This window comes from Vipera ursinii, assembly GCF_947247035.1.
Source record: "Vipera ursinii genome assembly, chromosome: 4".
Classification (NCBI taxonomy): domain Eukaryota; kingdom Metazoa; phylum Chordata; class Lepidosauria; order Squamata; family Viperidae; genus Vipera; species Vipera ursinii.
In genome coordinates, this window is record NC_139514.1 from 115,222,122 (window position 1) to 115,237,626 (window position 15,505).

The following is a 15,505-nucleotide window of genomic DNA, read 5'->3' on the forward strand; positions in this document are numbered from 1 at the left end:
GGCTTGTCAAAAGGTCGCAAATCGGGGAAATCACATGCCCCCCTTCAGGACAGTTGCCAAATTTTTAACCACGTGCCCACAAGGGTTGTGTGGAAAACAGTTAGAAGTCACCTTTTTTGAATGCCGATGTAACTCTGAATGGTCACTAAATGAATGGTTCTAAGTTGAGGCCTAGCTGGACAAGAAGTTAAGAACCGTTGGATGAAAAGCTGGACAAGAGATTAATTTTCCAGCAGGATATTCCCCTGCCAAAATCCAGAGAAATAGAGAAAAAATTACAATTTCCTCAATCTCTTCTCCTTAAAATACTAAGATAACATAGTTGTTGTCCCAGGAAGTGAAGGCCATCTACCAAAGTGGCTGGAACTGCAAGTTTAGGAATATATCTTCCAAAGATTTTATTCACACACACACACACACACAAACACAATAATAACCCACAAACAAAATAAAACTAGGATTACAGCGTTCTAATCTCTTTGGTGAATTCTCTTCCTTTTTAATTACCTTTGTCACAACATTGTTACAAATTGTATATATCTCACAAATGAGATAAATGCATTCATTTCTCAGCCACGGCTATCATTTTAAGAACTTAATAAAAAAAAACAACCCCTACAGAGTGTCTTTTTCAAGAAAGAAATTTCTCTTTTGATTTCTATAAATTTCACGACAAAAACAAACAACAAAAATTGCAGAAGATAGAATACAGTATATATGCTGTGTTTTGTTTTGTTTTTAAAAAAACTTTACCAACTGGGACTTTACACTACATCAAAACTCTTTAATGACTCAATATTATCCATACATTGGATTACAAGTGCTTCAGCAAAACAAAATTCAATATCTATCAGTAATTATTACACCGGATCAAAGAGGCGTTTGTTTGTTTTTCCCCTGGGAACTTTGCAGAGTGCAGGTTTGACATTCCGACTTCTTCATTTTACCTCTTTAACAAAGACATGATTTAAACAAATGACACCCGGGAGGAAAAAAAAAAGTATCCGTTTTAAATGCATGAGCTATAAATCAAATTACCTTCAGCTCTGTCCTAGCTTAATGTTCTTCCTCCAACTGTCACTTTTTCTTAAAATCAATTTCAGATGTGGAGTATTGCTCAGTTCTTTTAATTGATAGCAACATCCAGTCATGATGAGCGTAACACGAAATAGTTTCGGTAATGAAAGTCAATAGAGGGTTGTGTGTATGCATATATGTATATGTATATGTGTGTGTGTGTGTGTGTGTGTGTGTGTGTATATATATATATATATATTTGTGTGTGTGTGTGTATATGTATAGAGATAGATAGATAGATAGATAGATAGATAGATAGATAGATAGATAGATAGACAGACAGATAGATAGATAGAAAGATAGAGATAATCAGGGCTGTTTTTCTCATAGAACGCTCAGAATGGAGTTCCAGCACCTTTTTTTGGGTGGAACATTGTAGGGTAGGCAAGGCAGGTTGTATGACATGTGTGAGTTCTGGCACCTTTTTCTTTTACAAAAAAAGCACTGGAGATACAGATAGAGATACAGATAGAGATACAAATAGAGATACAGATACAGATACAGATACATGTATATGTATATGTATATGTATATGTATGTATATATATATATATATATATATATATATATATATATATATATATATATATATATATATAGAGAGAGAGAGAGAGAGAGAGAGAGAGAGAGAGAGAGAGAGAGGGGGGGGGGAGGGAGGGAGAGAGAGAGAGAGAAATTTCAACCCTCTCTTGATTTTCATTACCGAAACTATATAACTATACATATATACATACATACATATATACGTGTGTGACAAATATATATTTATTTATTTACAGGGGTTTTGCATAGCAGTAGACAGCAGCTAGAAAGCACCATTCTTTTGGCTTCTGTGATGGAAATTTCTGGTCTTTGCATATAAATCCTCCTGTCTAAAAAAGATGGCCAAGATGTGTGTGTGTGTGTGTGTTTTTAACCTCTGAGCCAAAAAAGAAAGGTCTCGCCTGAACTTTTGTACCAAAGCCAGTAATGTCTACTTAAAAGGCAGCAAGGGGACTGAGTTCTCCACTACACCCAAGGCTGTAAGAGATTTAAGGCTCCTCCAGGGCTGGTGGCCAAACCAAGAGGGTTTTTGATTCCTTCCTAAGAAAGGAAGCGGTTAAAATGTTCAGGAGGATTCTTTACCGGAGAAGGAGTGAGTCGCGAAACACCTGTAGGAGCAAAAATCAAAGTGGGTGGGATCAGCAGTCCAAACCTGTTGCAAGATTGGGAGAAATTAAAAAAAAAACACACAACAAAACACAAAAACAATAAAGAAAGCGTTTCCACTGAAGGGAGGACATCTTAGGGAAAAAGTTTGCCTTCAGAGGGAAACACAAGTCTTCTAGTGCTACAGCTTTCTGCTTCCCATAGGGACGAACCATTTGGCTTTCGGACGGTAAGGTTCTCCAAGCTCAAGACTCAGGAGATCAAGGCAATAGCCCTCCAACCTTCAGGGATCCCACTGGGCATGGAGACCCTCCCTCTGCCTGTCGGGTTAACACAAGAGTAAGGCAGAGTGTTCCTTCATATGGACCTGAAGGCTTTCAGAAGAGGTGTTTCCAAACTCAACCCATGCATGTTTACTCCAAAAAATAATGATAATAATAATAACTCTCTTTGCTATTGCCAATGGGCTTTGCTCTCTAGTACGCATGAAAGAGAGAGAGAGAGAGAGAGAGAGAGAGAGAGAGAGAGAAAGGAAAGCAGTAATCATAGAAAACAGTGGAAGACTCTTTTTAGCGTGCCAGGAGTTCTGCTGAAGGCAAGACCCCAGTCTTCAGATCAACTCCCCTTCCAATGCATTAGGAACAAGATAGCCGCTTTCCTCTCATTAAGTTTGGAAAGGGAACTCGGTCTGTGTCGCTTTTGATACACTCCAGTCCCTTCCCTGTGATTTAGTAGAGAATATTAGAAGCTTGCCGGACAAAACAGGGTGTTCCACAGCTATTATCTTAAGAGGTCGCCCTGCACACAGTATTTTGGATTAGGCACATCATCATACCTTGCCCGCTTACATGCAAAGGAAAGACAATCACAGACGTAGATCAAGAGCGTTACACAGCTCACACCGCAGCCTATCTTTTATAGGACTTGGATCCAGTCTATCAAATGGGCAGGATTCTCAACGGGCGGGGGAGGGGGGGAATCCCTTCTGATTCCAGTCTGGGTTGGGTGTGTGTGTGTCATATTTTATTCTGAACAGAATAAAGTAGCAGTTCAAGCTCATTCCCTTTAAAATCTGCCCCGTTTATTTTATTTTCTGGCACATTTGGGAAGCTTGCCTTGTAAAACCCATCTCTTTCCAACGGCCCTATAAAATCCGAAGCACAGCTCTGAAATACTTAAGGCCTTGTATGTGTGTGTGTGATATCCCCTTTCTTGGTGTTTTTTTTTAGTTCAAGGGAATTATACTTTGCCTTTCTCTCTGTTAGGAAAGAAAAGGGGAAAAAAAAGGATGTATTTCTCTGCCTGCAACATTTTCCCCTTGCTTTACGAGTAATCTGTTCTCTTCCATTTCTAGTCAAAGGTTAGGTGTATGCTTCAATCTCTCTCTCTCTCTCTCTCTGATTTTCAAATGCTTGGCTGGGCTAAATCACGCACAGTCTTCAAGCACTGGATTGCAAGTAAAGCACAGGATTTTTCAGCATGATTGCAGAATAAGCCAACAAACCATTTAAGCGGTAGTTTAGTCATTTTTATTTATTTATTTATTTATTTATTTATTTATTTTGCCTCACTGGATTCTGTTCCCCTTGAAGACTGGAGGACTTGATCACGGCAGGATGAGAGAGGCTCCAGTGAAAAGCACTGCATCTCAGAGAACGACAGCTGATATTAAAATTGTTTCTGAGGGGTTTCCAGCTGTGCTTCAGCTACGTTACTCATGCATGTCACCCACCACTTAGGCTGCAGTTTGCAAGCAAGCGGCAACAGTCCATGCATGTATAAGTTGAAAGCCAAGCCTCGATAGCCTTTTGCTAATCTGTGCTTATGCTTTAAGCCTTTTCTGCAAAAAAAACCAGGGTTTTAATTTTGGGATGGAGCCTACTTATGCCACAGCAAGGAAATCAAACACAGCTTTTGGGGGGTGAGAGGTTGGATTGCCTATAATAAAAACAGTGATCTGTTGTCCCAGGAGATATATCTATTTTATGTAGCAAAGACAGGGGGGGAAACTACTTATGATTTATAGATATGATTGAACTGGTTGGAAATATCAAAACATACCGGTTTTGCAAACAAAACTTCAGCACACGGACATAAAAAGAGCAGCGTTTCCAAATATTATAAACCACGTTTTGTGTCATAGCTAGTGCACCACCTTGGAACAAGCAATGGTTTTCCTGCTTTCCTCAAGGCACACGAGAGAAACCTGTAAGAACAAGCCACCCAGGCTGATCAAGGTTCAAAGTACCAAAGCAAAAGACTGGATCGACTAGATCTGACGGACTAGATCTCACAGAACTGCCCCAGTTTCGGAGTGCTGCTGCAACGCTAAGCCACCTGCTGCTCTGTTTTCTAGCAAACCTCCTTGACCTCGCTACTCGCTACCAAAAGACTACAGAAGAGGCATCATGGCCTAAATCCTAGCTAGGACCTCAGAACCTAGTCCTTATTTGTCGACACCTGGAAGGGCTGCTTCTTGACAGGTGTCACTGCAGATACAATAAAGGCATATAGTGAGGAGAAGCTCCAGGTTATCTCTCAAAGTCTCCTACCTGTATTATGGACATCCGGCTTGGGGGAACTTCGCTGACGTTAGTCCCTTGCCCCGTGAAGCTGGTGTGGCATCCCACGTGGCCTTGGGGCACGCTCAGGCTGTTGGAAGCAGGTTTCAGGAACATCACCTCGGACCTGGGCGAGCTAAGGGGCAGGCGAGTCTGGTAGTCAAAATACATAGGCGAGGTGGCCAAGGACGGGCTGCTGACCACATTCATGACGTTGAGGGGTCCGCGGCTGTCCTCCCCTTCGCTGGGCACCAGCATGATGTCATTCTTGCTAATCTTCTTCTTCTTGCCCTTGCCCCCTCCGCTGCCCCCACCCCCGCCCCCGCCCCCGCCCCCTCCACCCAACTGGGGGTGGCTGTACTCAGCAATACGGCAGTTGTAGGTGCGGATGTCCTTGTTCTCACGTTTACACTTCACAGCAATGGTGATCATGGCAGCCAAGAGGATGATGGAAACCGTGCTGAGGGTGACAATCAAGGGCAGCGAGAGGTCCCAGTGAGGCCGGCGGTGCTGCTCCCCGTTGACCTGGGGCTCCCCTGCTTCAGGCAAAGGTCCAGCCAAAGCCCGGACAATCAGCTTGGCTACTGCTGAAAGACTAGGCTTCCCATGGTCGCTGACCTTCACCACTAGTTCGGCCACAGGACTCAGCTCTTCCCAGTAAGGGTGAAGGGTGCGGATCTCTCCACTGATAGGGTCCATCTCAAAGAGATGTTCCTCATTGCCTTCCACAATCTCATAGGTCAGGCGTCCGCTTTCCCCAAAATCATTATCCATGGCCCGGACAGTGCCCACAGGGTAGCCCACGCCAGCATTACGGGGAACCTGGAGTTCGGCAGTGTCATTGATCAGGGCTGGCAAGACAATCAGGGGGGCGTTGTCATTGACATCCAGAACAGTGACACGGACAGTGGCGTTGCTCTCCCTGTGAGGAGAGCCTGAGTCCTTGGCCAACACGTGGAATTCAAAATGTTTGGTCTGCTCATAGTTGAAGCTGCGCAAAGCGTAAATGGCCCCGTTGGTTGGGTTGACTGAGACGTAGGTGTAAATAGAGACGTCCCCCACGTGTCCTGGCAGAATGGAGTAGGAGACAGTGCCATTTTGGCCCAGGTCAGGATCTTTGGCCAAGACAGATCCCAGATACTCTCCTGGGATGTTGTTCTCAGGCACTTGTAGCACATAAAGGCTCTTGCTAAAACGGGGCGGGTTGTCGTTCTCGTCTAGGATCCTGACCGAGAAGGACTTGGTGGAGTTCAGAGGAGGGTTGCCCCCATCCCGAGCCAAGATGGTGACATTGTACTCATCCTGCACCTCCCGATCCAAAGGCCTGTCAGTCACCACCGTATACAGGTTGTCATAGTTCTCCTCTAGAGTAAAGGGCACTGCCCCATCTCCTCCGCTGCCATCGCTGCCTTGCACCCGGCATTGCAGCTGCCCGTTCTTCCCAGAGTCCCGGTCGGTGACCCTCACCAGGGCAATGACGGTGCCCGGCGGGGCGGCCTCGCTCAGGGCCCCCTGGCGCACGGAGACAAAGCCAATGGTGGGGGCATTGTCATTGCGGTCCAGCAGGTGGACAGTCACCTTGCAATGGGCCGGAATGGGATTGGGACCCAAGTCCCGGGCCTGGACGTCAATCTCCACCAAATTCCCCTCCTCGTAATCCAGGTTGCCCTTGACCCGGATCAAGCCCGTCTGGGGGTCAATGCTGAAGAGCTCCCGCACCCGGTCGGGGGTGTAGCCACTGAAGGAATAGAGCACCTGGCCGTTGGTGCCCTCGTCGGCATCGGTGGCGTTGAGGTCCAAGAGGACGGTGCCCAGGGGGACGTTCTCGGACAGCTCCACCACGTAGGAGGCCGCCTCAAAAACCGGGCTGTTGTCGTTGGAGTCGATGAGGCGCACGTTGAGCTGGACAGTACCGGAGCGGGGCGGGTCGCCGCCGTCGAGGGCCGTCAGCACCAAGGTGTGGTGGCTTTGCTCCTCGCGGTCCAGCGGCTTCTGCACCACCAGCTCCGGGAACTTGGTGCCGTCGCCTCGGGCTTTCACGTCTAAGGCGAAGAGGCCGTAGTCGTCGCGGGTGAGCAGGTAAGTGCGCAGGCCGTTGTCGGCCGCGTCCGGGTCGTGCGCGCTGGCCAGCGGGAAGCGAGTCCCCGGCGCGGCGTTCTCGGAGATGTCCAGATCGACTTGGTCGGACGGGAAAGCCGGCGCGTTGTCGTTCAGGTCCTGGATCTCCACTTTGATCATGCAGATCTCCTGGTCGTTGGCGAAGACCTCGAGCGACAGCTGGCACTTGGCGTTGCGCCGGCAGAGCGCCTCGCGGTCCAGCCGCTGCTTGGTGTAGAGCAAGCCGCTCTCGCCGTCCACGTCGAGCAGGTGGGGAGCCGAGTTCTCCAGCACGCGGAAAGTGGCCTTGGAGCCGCGGGGACGCTCCAGAGAAGGCGACGAGGCGCCGCCGCCGCCGCCGCCGCCGCTCGACCCGGACTGCAGCCGGGCATCGCGGCCGATGTTGCCGATCACCGTGCCGGCGCCTTGCTCCTCCGGCACCGAGTAGTTCAGGTTCCTTAAAGCCAAGGCTGGAGGAAGCCAGGCGAGGAGAGGGAAGCACCACCACCACCAGGCGGGGAGGGACATCCCAGCGGACGGCGCAGACCGGGCAAGCTTCTCCGCCAACGCCGCCGCCGCGTTGGCGTCTCCGCTTTCCAGCCGATCGTCGGGTCCCTCCGCCTCCTCCTCCTCCTCCTCCTCCTCCTCGTCGCCCTCTCGCTCTCCCCCTTCAAGTTCCCGAACCTGTTGCTCGGCACGATCGACTCGGCGTCGGCACCCCCGTGGACGAAGCCACGGCCAAGGGCGGCGGAGGGCTGCAATCAGCCAGCAGGCAAAGGTGGTTGTGTCTGTGTGTGTGGGGGGGGGGGGTGTCTTTTTTTGTTTCCTGGTCCTCCTCCTCCTCCTCCTCCTCCTCCGTGCTGCAGTTTCCCCTTGCTCTGTCCAACTTCAGCCAGGCGGAGAGAGGAGGGACGAGGACCCAAACGCTTAAAATTCCCTTCTCGGAGGCGGCAAGATTCGGCAAGAGCAAGATTCACCCGTTTTTCCAAGGCAGGAGCGGTTTCTTTAAAAACATTTAAAAAAAAAATAAAAAAAAAATCAAACCCTTTCCACGATGCCAAAGATCCTCACGAGAAGCGTAAAAAGAAAAAAAAAGAGAGGCAGAGAAACAGAAGACGGAGTTTCTCTCTCTCTCTCTCTCTCTCTCTCTCTTCTTAGGAATGGGAGATCTTAAAAAAAAAAAACAAAAAACCACAAACCAGGGGTTCCTTGATCCGAATTGGCTCGGAAATGGGAGCCGGGGGCGTGGGGGGAGGGAAGAGAGAGAGAGAAAGAGAGAGAGAGAGAGAGAGAGAGAGAGAGAGAGAGAGAGAGAGAGAGAGAGAGAGAGATCTGAGAAAGGCAGATCTAGGAGGAGGCTGCAAAGCGCCGTAGCGCTGGGCCAAATCTTTTTTGTCGGTGGGAAAAAGCGATTAAAAAAAAGACGTTTTCACGGCTCCGCAGCGTCTCGGGTGTGAGCCGGCGGTGTTTTCGCCGCCCCGCTGGCTGCCTTGTGGAGATCTAATCGCGCCCGTTGGGCTGCTGCGGTCAGCCGCAGCATCGCTCCTGCTCCATCAGGAGCTCGCCCCGTGGTCCTCTCGCCGGATTCCCCCCCTCGCTCCGCCGGGCGCGCTTCGCCTCCTCCGCCGCCGCCGGTTCCGAGGCTCCGCGGAGACAGCCGGAAAGGGCCGGTCTCCCCAAGCCAAAAAAATAAAAATAAAAAATAAAAAAAATCAAAATAGGTAAGATATGTATATATATATAGACGGTCCAAGTCCCTCCAGATTTGTAGTTCCAAAAAGCCCGCTCTCTCTCTCTCTCGCACGCTCTCCTGTCTCTTCTTCTTCTTCTTCTTTCCCGGCTGGAAAAAGACAGAGAGAGAAAGAAAGGAAAAGAAAAGAAAAGGAAAAAAACCCAGGAGAATGAAATTCTAGAGGTAGAGTTGGATGGGTGGATTGGAGAGCCAAAGGAAGCGCCCTCCGGAGCCGTGGCTCCTCCGGCTTTGCAGCGGATCGCTGGGCGGAAGGGCGGCGGGGAAGGGAGGGGGCGAGGGTGGGCGACGGCGATTTTTTTTTTAAATTTTTGCTTCAAACAGGCCGGGGGAGATCCGCTAAGGAAACCGGCACCCTCCTCCTCCGCCGCCGCTCTTGCTGGGGCTGCTGGCGCCGCCGCCGCCACCACCGCCGCCGCCACCACCGCATCGCCCGCTCGGCTTTCTTCTTCGGGTGCCGGCCGTCGCCTCCTCCTCCGCCGCCGCCGCCGCTATTGCTGTTTGGTGTTTGCTGCCTCGGTGCGTGTCTGCCAGGGCTTTGCGCTCCTGCGCTGGCTGCGGTTGAATTTCAGTCCCGCTCGCCTCCCCGCGCCTCGGAGTCTTGCCACTCTTAAGAGGAAATCAACAGGCAACTCATGACTGAGCGCAGAGGTTTAAAAAAAAAAGAGAGAGAGAAAGAGGGAGGGAGAGAGAGAGAGAGAGACAGGCGAGGGTGGGGGCGACGGCGAGGCAAGCATACGCGAGCGCACGCGTGCGCGCCCCCGCGCTCCTAGCCTCTCCAAAAAAAAAAAAAAAAAAAAAGGGGGTGGTGGGTGGGGGAAACTGCGCCTTGGCATTCGTGGAACGGCTCTCCTCGTCTCTCTCTCTCTTTTTCTCTCTCTCTCTCCCTCCCTCCTTTCCGTGAAGGCCACCTTTTTCTTCGTCCTCTTCCGAAAGAGGTGACTCGCTCTTCCAGCCGGCTTCCCACCTTCCCGTTGTTTTTTTTTTTAAATAATAATAATAATAATAATCTGGTTTGTTGTTTGTTTGTTTTTTCCTCCTCCCGAAAAGCAAGGTAGGAAGGAGAGCGCTGTAAAGATGTAGTAGGAGCTGCAAGGTGCTTTAATTTTATTCTCTCTCTCTCTCTCTCCCTCCCTCTCTCTCTCTCTCTCTCTCTCCCTCCCTCCCTCCCTCTCTCTCCCTCCCTTTCTCTCTCTCTCTCTCTCTCTCTTTCTTTCTTTCTTTCCCTCCCTCTCTCTCCCTCCCTCCCTCCCTCCTTCCCCCCCCCCCCTCTCTCTCTCTCTCTCTCGCCTTGCGGTACGTGCAGAGTCGGGGAAACGAGTCTGGCTTTGCAAGGCAACCTCCGGTGGGATGGGGATGGGGTGGTGGTGGTGGTGGTGGAAGGCAAGCTAGAATAAAAGGGGGGAAAGGGGGGATGCAAAGCTTCACCCCTGGATGTGCGGAGGGGGTGGTGGGGCGGGGGGGTAAAAAAAGAGACTGGAATTGAAGATCGAGGCAACCGCAAGCCGGCGCAGAGGCCAACAAAAGCTGATCAGAAGAGACCTTGCAGGTGTTTGCTTTTGCCGCTGGGGCGAGTCGGAGGGGAGCTGTCCAAAAAAAAAGAAAAAAGCGCAGCTTTAAAAATAAAATAATAAAATAAAAAATAAGACAGGACGGGAGGAGCGGGGGATTCGAAGCGCCTCGTGTGGCGCGTGGCACGGGCGGCGGCTTCCCCACCTTAACCTTTGCACGCCCGCAAACAGATCATTGATCGCGAGCCACAAGTTGAGAAAGGGAGATTGGGAGGGGTGGGGGTGGGTGGGTGTCCTTTTATAAAAAAAAAAAAAGTCAAAAACGAAGAAGAAAAAAGAAAGAAAAGAGGACGGCGTTGCGATCCTTTCCCAAAGCCAAGGGGGCAGACAATAAAAAATAAAATAAAATAAAATAAAATAAAAAAATAAAATAAAATAAAATAAAATAATAAAATAATAAAATAAAATAAAATAAAATAAAATAAAATAAAATAAACAATTCGCTCTCTTCTCCCAACTCTCCAGCAGCGGTTGGACTGGAAAGCTCGGCGCTCTCCTTTCTTTCTTTTTTTTTTTACTCCCTGAGAATTACGTGGGAAAACTCCCGACTCGGAAAGGGGGGAGGGCAGGGGGGGGGCGGGCGCCAGCACAATCCCACCCACCCGGCACCCACAACCGACACCATCGCAACAGCAACCCTTCCCGGGCGAGCTCAAGTTTGTGGTATCCCCACCACCCCCATCACCATCCCTTCTCGGCCAAATTCAACCCGGGTTGGATGGAGCTGGAAGAAGAGTTGGCTCCGCTTGAGGTTTACTTCATGGAGGAAGGTTAAAAAAAAAAGAAAGGAAGGAAGGAAGGAAGGAAGGAAAAAAAAGGGGAGAGAGAGAGAGAGAGAATCCGCGCCGGATGATAATCCGGCCCTTTTTCTAGCCATCCGAGGCTTTGCGGGGCGCTTCTCCCTTTGGCCTGGGATGATGATGATGATGATGATGATGATGATGGTTGTCGTTGTGGTTATTATTATTATTATTATTGGGGTGGGGGTTTGTTATCTTTTAACGCACTCCACCCAGGCACGAATCCGGCGAAGGGAATCCAGCCGCCGTTGCAATCCGGAGAAGGGAAGGGAAGGGGGGGACAAAGAAAAAAAAAAGAAAGAAAGCCAGTGGATCCAGAATCCGAAGCAACAGTTGGAGGGGGGAGGAGGAGGAGGAAGAGACGAGGAAGAGGAGGAGGAGGAGATGACGGGGGGGGGGGAAAGCAGCAGCAGCAGCGCTTCGTATTCTGCCGCAGCCGCCGCCGCCGCCTCCAGCCCACCCGCCACGGAGCCTCGGGCGGACTGACTCCGAGTCCCCCCCCCCCTCCAACACGCCGTCGCTTCAACATTGATCCGGAGTCTCCGCCAGCCAATCCAGGCCCGAGGAGAAGAGCCGGCCCCCGGCCAGGAACAGCCAATCATGGGCGGGCGTCTGGCGGGGAGATAAGGCCGGGTTGTGTGTGTGTGTGTGTGTGTGTGTAAGGGGGGGGGGTTGCGCCTGGGAGCTCCCCCCCGCCCCAAGACTGGGGTTGGGGGCCGTGTAGCAGAGGAAGATGGGGAGAAGCGAAAGACCCAACCGGGCAGAAGGAGGCTTACCCCCCCCACCAGAAACCCCCCCCCTCCGCCGCCGCCGTCCGCCCAGCTTCTCCTTTGCGGCGCGTTTGTCAGCCTCGCGTGTGCTCCTCCTCCCTTTGCAGCCAGGAGCAGGTGCGGGGCTTTGCACGCCTGCACGCCCGGGTGCCCGTTCCGACGTTAACCGGGCCACGGCTGCTTTCCCCAAACGCGAAAAGCAGATCGGGGCTGCTCAAAAAAAAAAAAAAAAAAAAAGAGCGGCTCTCCGCTTGGGCACCAGCCAGGGACAGGTTTATATCGCTGCGGCGGGGTGTGTGAGTGTGTGTCTCTGTGTCTATCTCTGTGTGTGCGGGTGTGCGCGTGTGAAAGGTGGGGCGAGGCTAGCCAGCCCACCGGTGGGTAACCTGCCTTTTTCTTTTGTTTGTTTATCCATGCACGCGTGCATGCATGTATTCAATTTTATTTATCACATGTGTATGCCGCCCATCTCCCCTACAAGGTGTGTGCGGGTGCGCGTGTGTGTGTGTGCGCGCGCGCGCAAAAGCCTCCCAACTTTGCGGTGCTAGGAGAAAACCAAAATAGCGGCCACGGGTCGTGGAAGGGTCTCGCCCAGCCTAGAGCCAAGACTGGGAAGGGGAGAGGAAAAACAACAACAATTATAGAGCCTTGGTGGAGCAGTGGGCTGATGCCTCCTTAAGTAACACCAGCTGCCTGCAATTAGTGCAGGTTCGAGTCCCACCAGGCTCAAGGTTGACTCAGCCTTCCATCCTTCCGAGGTAGGTAAAATGAGGACCCAGATTGTTGGGGGCAATAAGCTGACTTTGTAATAATGCCGCTTCGGGAGGGGGGCTGAAAGCCCTAATAAGCAGGCATATACATAGAATGAAGGCTATTGCTAAGCACATTTGATTTGTGCTTCTTAGATTGTAAGCCGCCCTGAGTCTTTGGAGAAGGGCGGGATATAAATGGAATAAAAATAAAATAAATAAAAAGCCAAGGGATATGTCAAAATGCAAATGATGGGGCCACGTCCATCTCTGTTGGGGCCACGGGCAATAGGGCGGGAGAGAAGATCAGAATGAGGATCAGAGTAGAGCTGGAAGGGACCTTGGAGGTCTTCTAGTCCAGCCCCCTGCCCAAACGGGAGACCCTATACCCCTTTCAGACGTGACCGTCTTGTCTCTTCTTAAAAAAACTCAAGTGGTGAAGCACCCACAAAGTCTGAAGGCAAGCTTTTTTTTTTTTTAAAAAAAAAAATCCATTGGGACTTGATCCTGCATTTAATCAAAATAGAGCTGGAAGGGACCTTGGAGGTCTTCTAGTCCAGCCCCCTGCCCAAACAGGAGACCCTATACCCCTTTCAGAGAAGTGGCTGTCCGATCTCTTCTTAAAAACCTCCAGGGATGATGGCCTTGGGCCCCTTCCTTCTGCAGCAAATCCCAACTCCAAGGGGCCATCACACAATCTCTAACTCCGAGAAGTTGATTTTGGAAAAACAGGAAGCCAAATTCCTGTCCACCTCCCTCCCTCCCTCCCCCCCCTCTCTCTCTCTTTTGGGGGGGGTTTGAGACATCAGATAGATGATATAAGGTCACCCACCTATGTCCTGATTATGATTATCTTGACACAGCCGTGGTTGGATGATTGTTAGAAGAAAGAAGCTGTAAGTCAGACATGTCAAACACAAGGCCCGGGGGCCGGATCCGGCCCGCGAAGTGGTTTTCATCCTGGAAAGAGTGAGGGAACGGCCCCCACTGCCTTGGCCCTGGCCCAGAGACCCTCCTTCTGCCAGAGACCCTCAGATCTGTCCCACTCCTGCCCAGGCCCCCATAGGCACCCTTGATGTGAACGATGTAGTGCTGGCCACGCCCACCCAGTAGGCCATATGCACTCTAGCCACGCCCACCCAGTAGGCCATGCCCACCCAGCCCCCTGAGGGCAACCACAATGCTGATGCGGCCCTCAATGAAATTGAGTTTGACACCCCTGCTGTAAGTGCTTTTTTTCCCCCTCCATGAAGGAGGAGAGATTGAGAGCTTCAATTTTTACATAAGAGGGAGTAAACTTTGGGCTGGGGTGATAGTCTGAGTACCCATCATCTTCCTTTCTTCTTCCTCCTTGGACCTCCAGGCTCTCTGTCCATCATCCCACATTGGTCTTCCTTCTTGGACCTACAGGCTCTCTGTCCAGACTCTTTGTCCATCATCCCCTATTGTTCTTCCTCCTTGATCTCCAGGCTCTCTGTCCAGCCCTTGAGGTGAAAAGGTGGTAAGGTGAATCCTTGCCACGTAGCACCCTCAAAGTCTGTGCCATTATGGAGCTTCAGCCAGTTTGGTCTAGTGGTCAAGGCACCAGGCTAGAAACCAGGAGATGGTGAGTTGTAGTCTCGTCTTAGGCATGAAAGCTGGTTGGATCAGTCTCTCTCTCTCTCTCTCCCTCTCTCTCTCTCTCTCTCTCTCTCTCTCTCAGCCCAACCCACCTCACAGGGTTGTTGTTATGGGAGTGAAAAGGAAGAGGAAGGAGTATGTACCTTGCCTTGAATTATTTATAAACATAAAGTCAGGATGGAGATAGTTAGTTAGTTAGTTAGTTAGATAGATAGATAGATAGATAGATAGATAGATAGATAGATAGATAGATAGATAGATAGGAAGATGGGATAAGAGATAAAGAGGGAGAGAAATGGATGGAGGATAGATAGATAGATAGATAGATAGATAGATAGATAGATAGATAGATAGATAGATGTAGATATAGATGGATAGATGTAGTTAGAAAGAAAGAAAGAAAAAGATAGATAGATAGATAGATAGATAGATAGATAGATAGATAGATAGATAGATAGATAGATAGGATAAGGGATGCCCATTTGGGATGTGGCCATAGGAAGAATAGACAAGCCCAGAGCTGCCCCTGAATAAGTTAAATCTGAAGTTTCCTCCAGAAGTTGTGGGTGCTCCATCACAGGAGTTTTTTCCCTGAAGAGATTGGACAGGCATTTGTCCAAAATGGTACAGGGTCTCCTGCTTGAGTGTGTGTGTGTGGGGTGGGGGGTGGGTTGGACTGGAAGACCTCCAAGGTCCCTTCCAACTCTCGTTATTCTGGACGGGCAGAAGGCCGAGATTGAATGCTTCTGCTTCTTTTTCTATTGATGTTCCTGCCAAAGCACCAAAACCTCTTGGCATTATGTAGGACATCCCTCTCGTCCAGCCCACCTTTGCAAGAGGAGCTCCAAGGCCAGGAGGCTGCCGACCTCTTCAAGTTTGCGAAGAAGAATCTCCGAATGGGAAAGGCCTCCAAAAGAAGCACCACCAGCATCAACTTCTGCGCTTCTGCCTCCGAGAAGGTGCATTTGAACTACGAAAGGGCAAACGTTTTTGATTGCTCAAAGCATTGATCTCGGTGCATAAATAGGAAGGCTCAGATGCCATTTATAAATTGTGAATGACTCCTGCCTGGCTGGGCCTGAATCATTCAAGAAGGGAAGGGAAGCAAAAGAGAGAGAAGGGGGGGGAGAAAAAAAAAAGAAAGAATGAAAGGAAAGAAGGAAGGAAGAGAAAGAAAAAGGGAGAAAGAAAGAAGAGAGAAAGAAAAGAGGAAGGCAGAAAAAAAGGAAGGAGAAAAGAGATGAAGAAAGGAAGAAAATGGAAGGAAGGGAGAAAGAAAGAATAAAATAGGAAGGAAGGGAGAGAAAGAAAAAGGAAGGAAGGGAGAAAAAGAAGAAAGAGATGGAAGGAAGGGAGAAAGA

At 49.9% G+C, this 15,505-nt stretch overlaps 1 protein-coding gene across 1 annotated transcript; it reads right to left on the bottom strand.

Moving 5' to 3' along the window:
• Positions 1-4,757: 4,757 nt before the first annotated feature.
• On the bottom strand, positions 4,758-15,109 carry PCDH17 (protocadherin 17; the record flags this gene model as incomplete). Its single annotated transcript, XM_083361307.1, has 4 exons — positions 4,758-7,639; positions 7,862-7,887; positions 8,990-9,243; positions 15,011-15,109. 4 exons carry the CDS (start codon positions 15,107-15,109, stop codon positions 4,758-4,760), a joined length of 3,261 nt encoding a protein of 1,086 aa, XP_083217433.1.
• Positions 15,110-15,505: the final 396 nt, after the last annotated feature.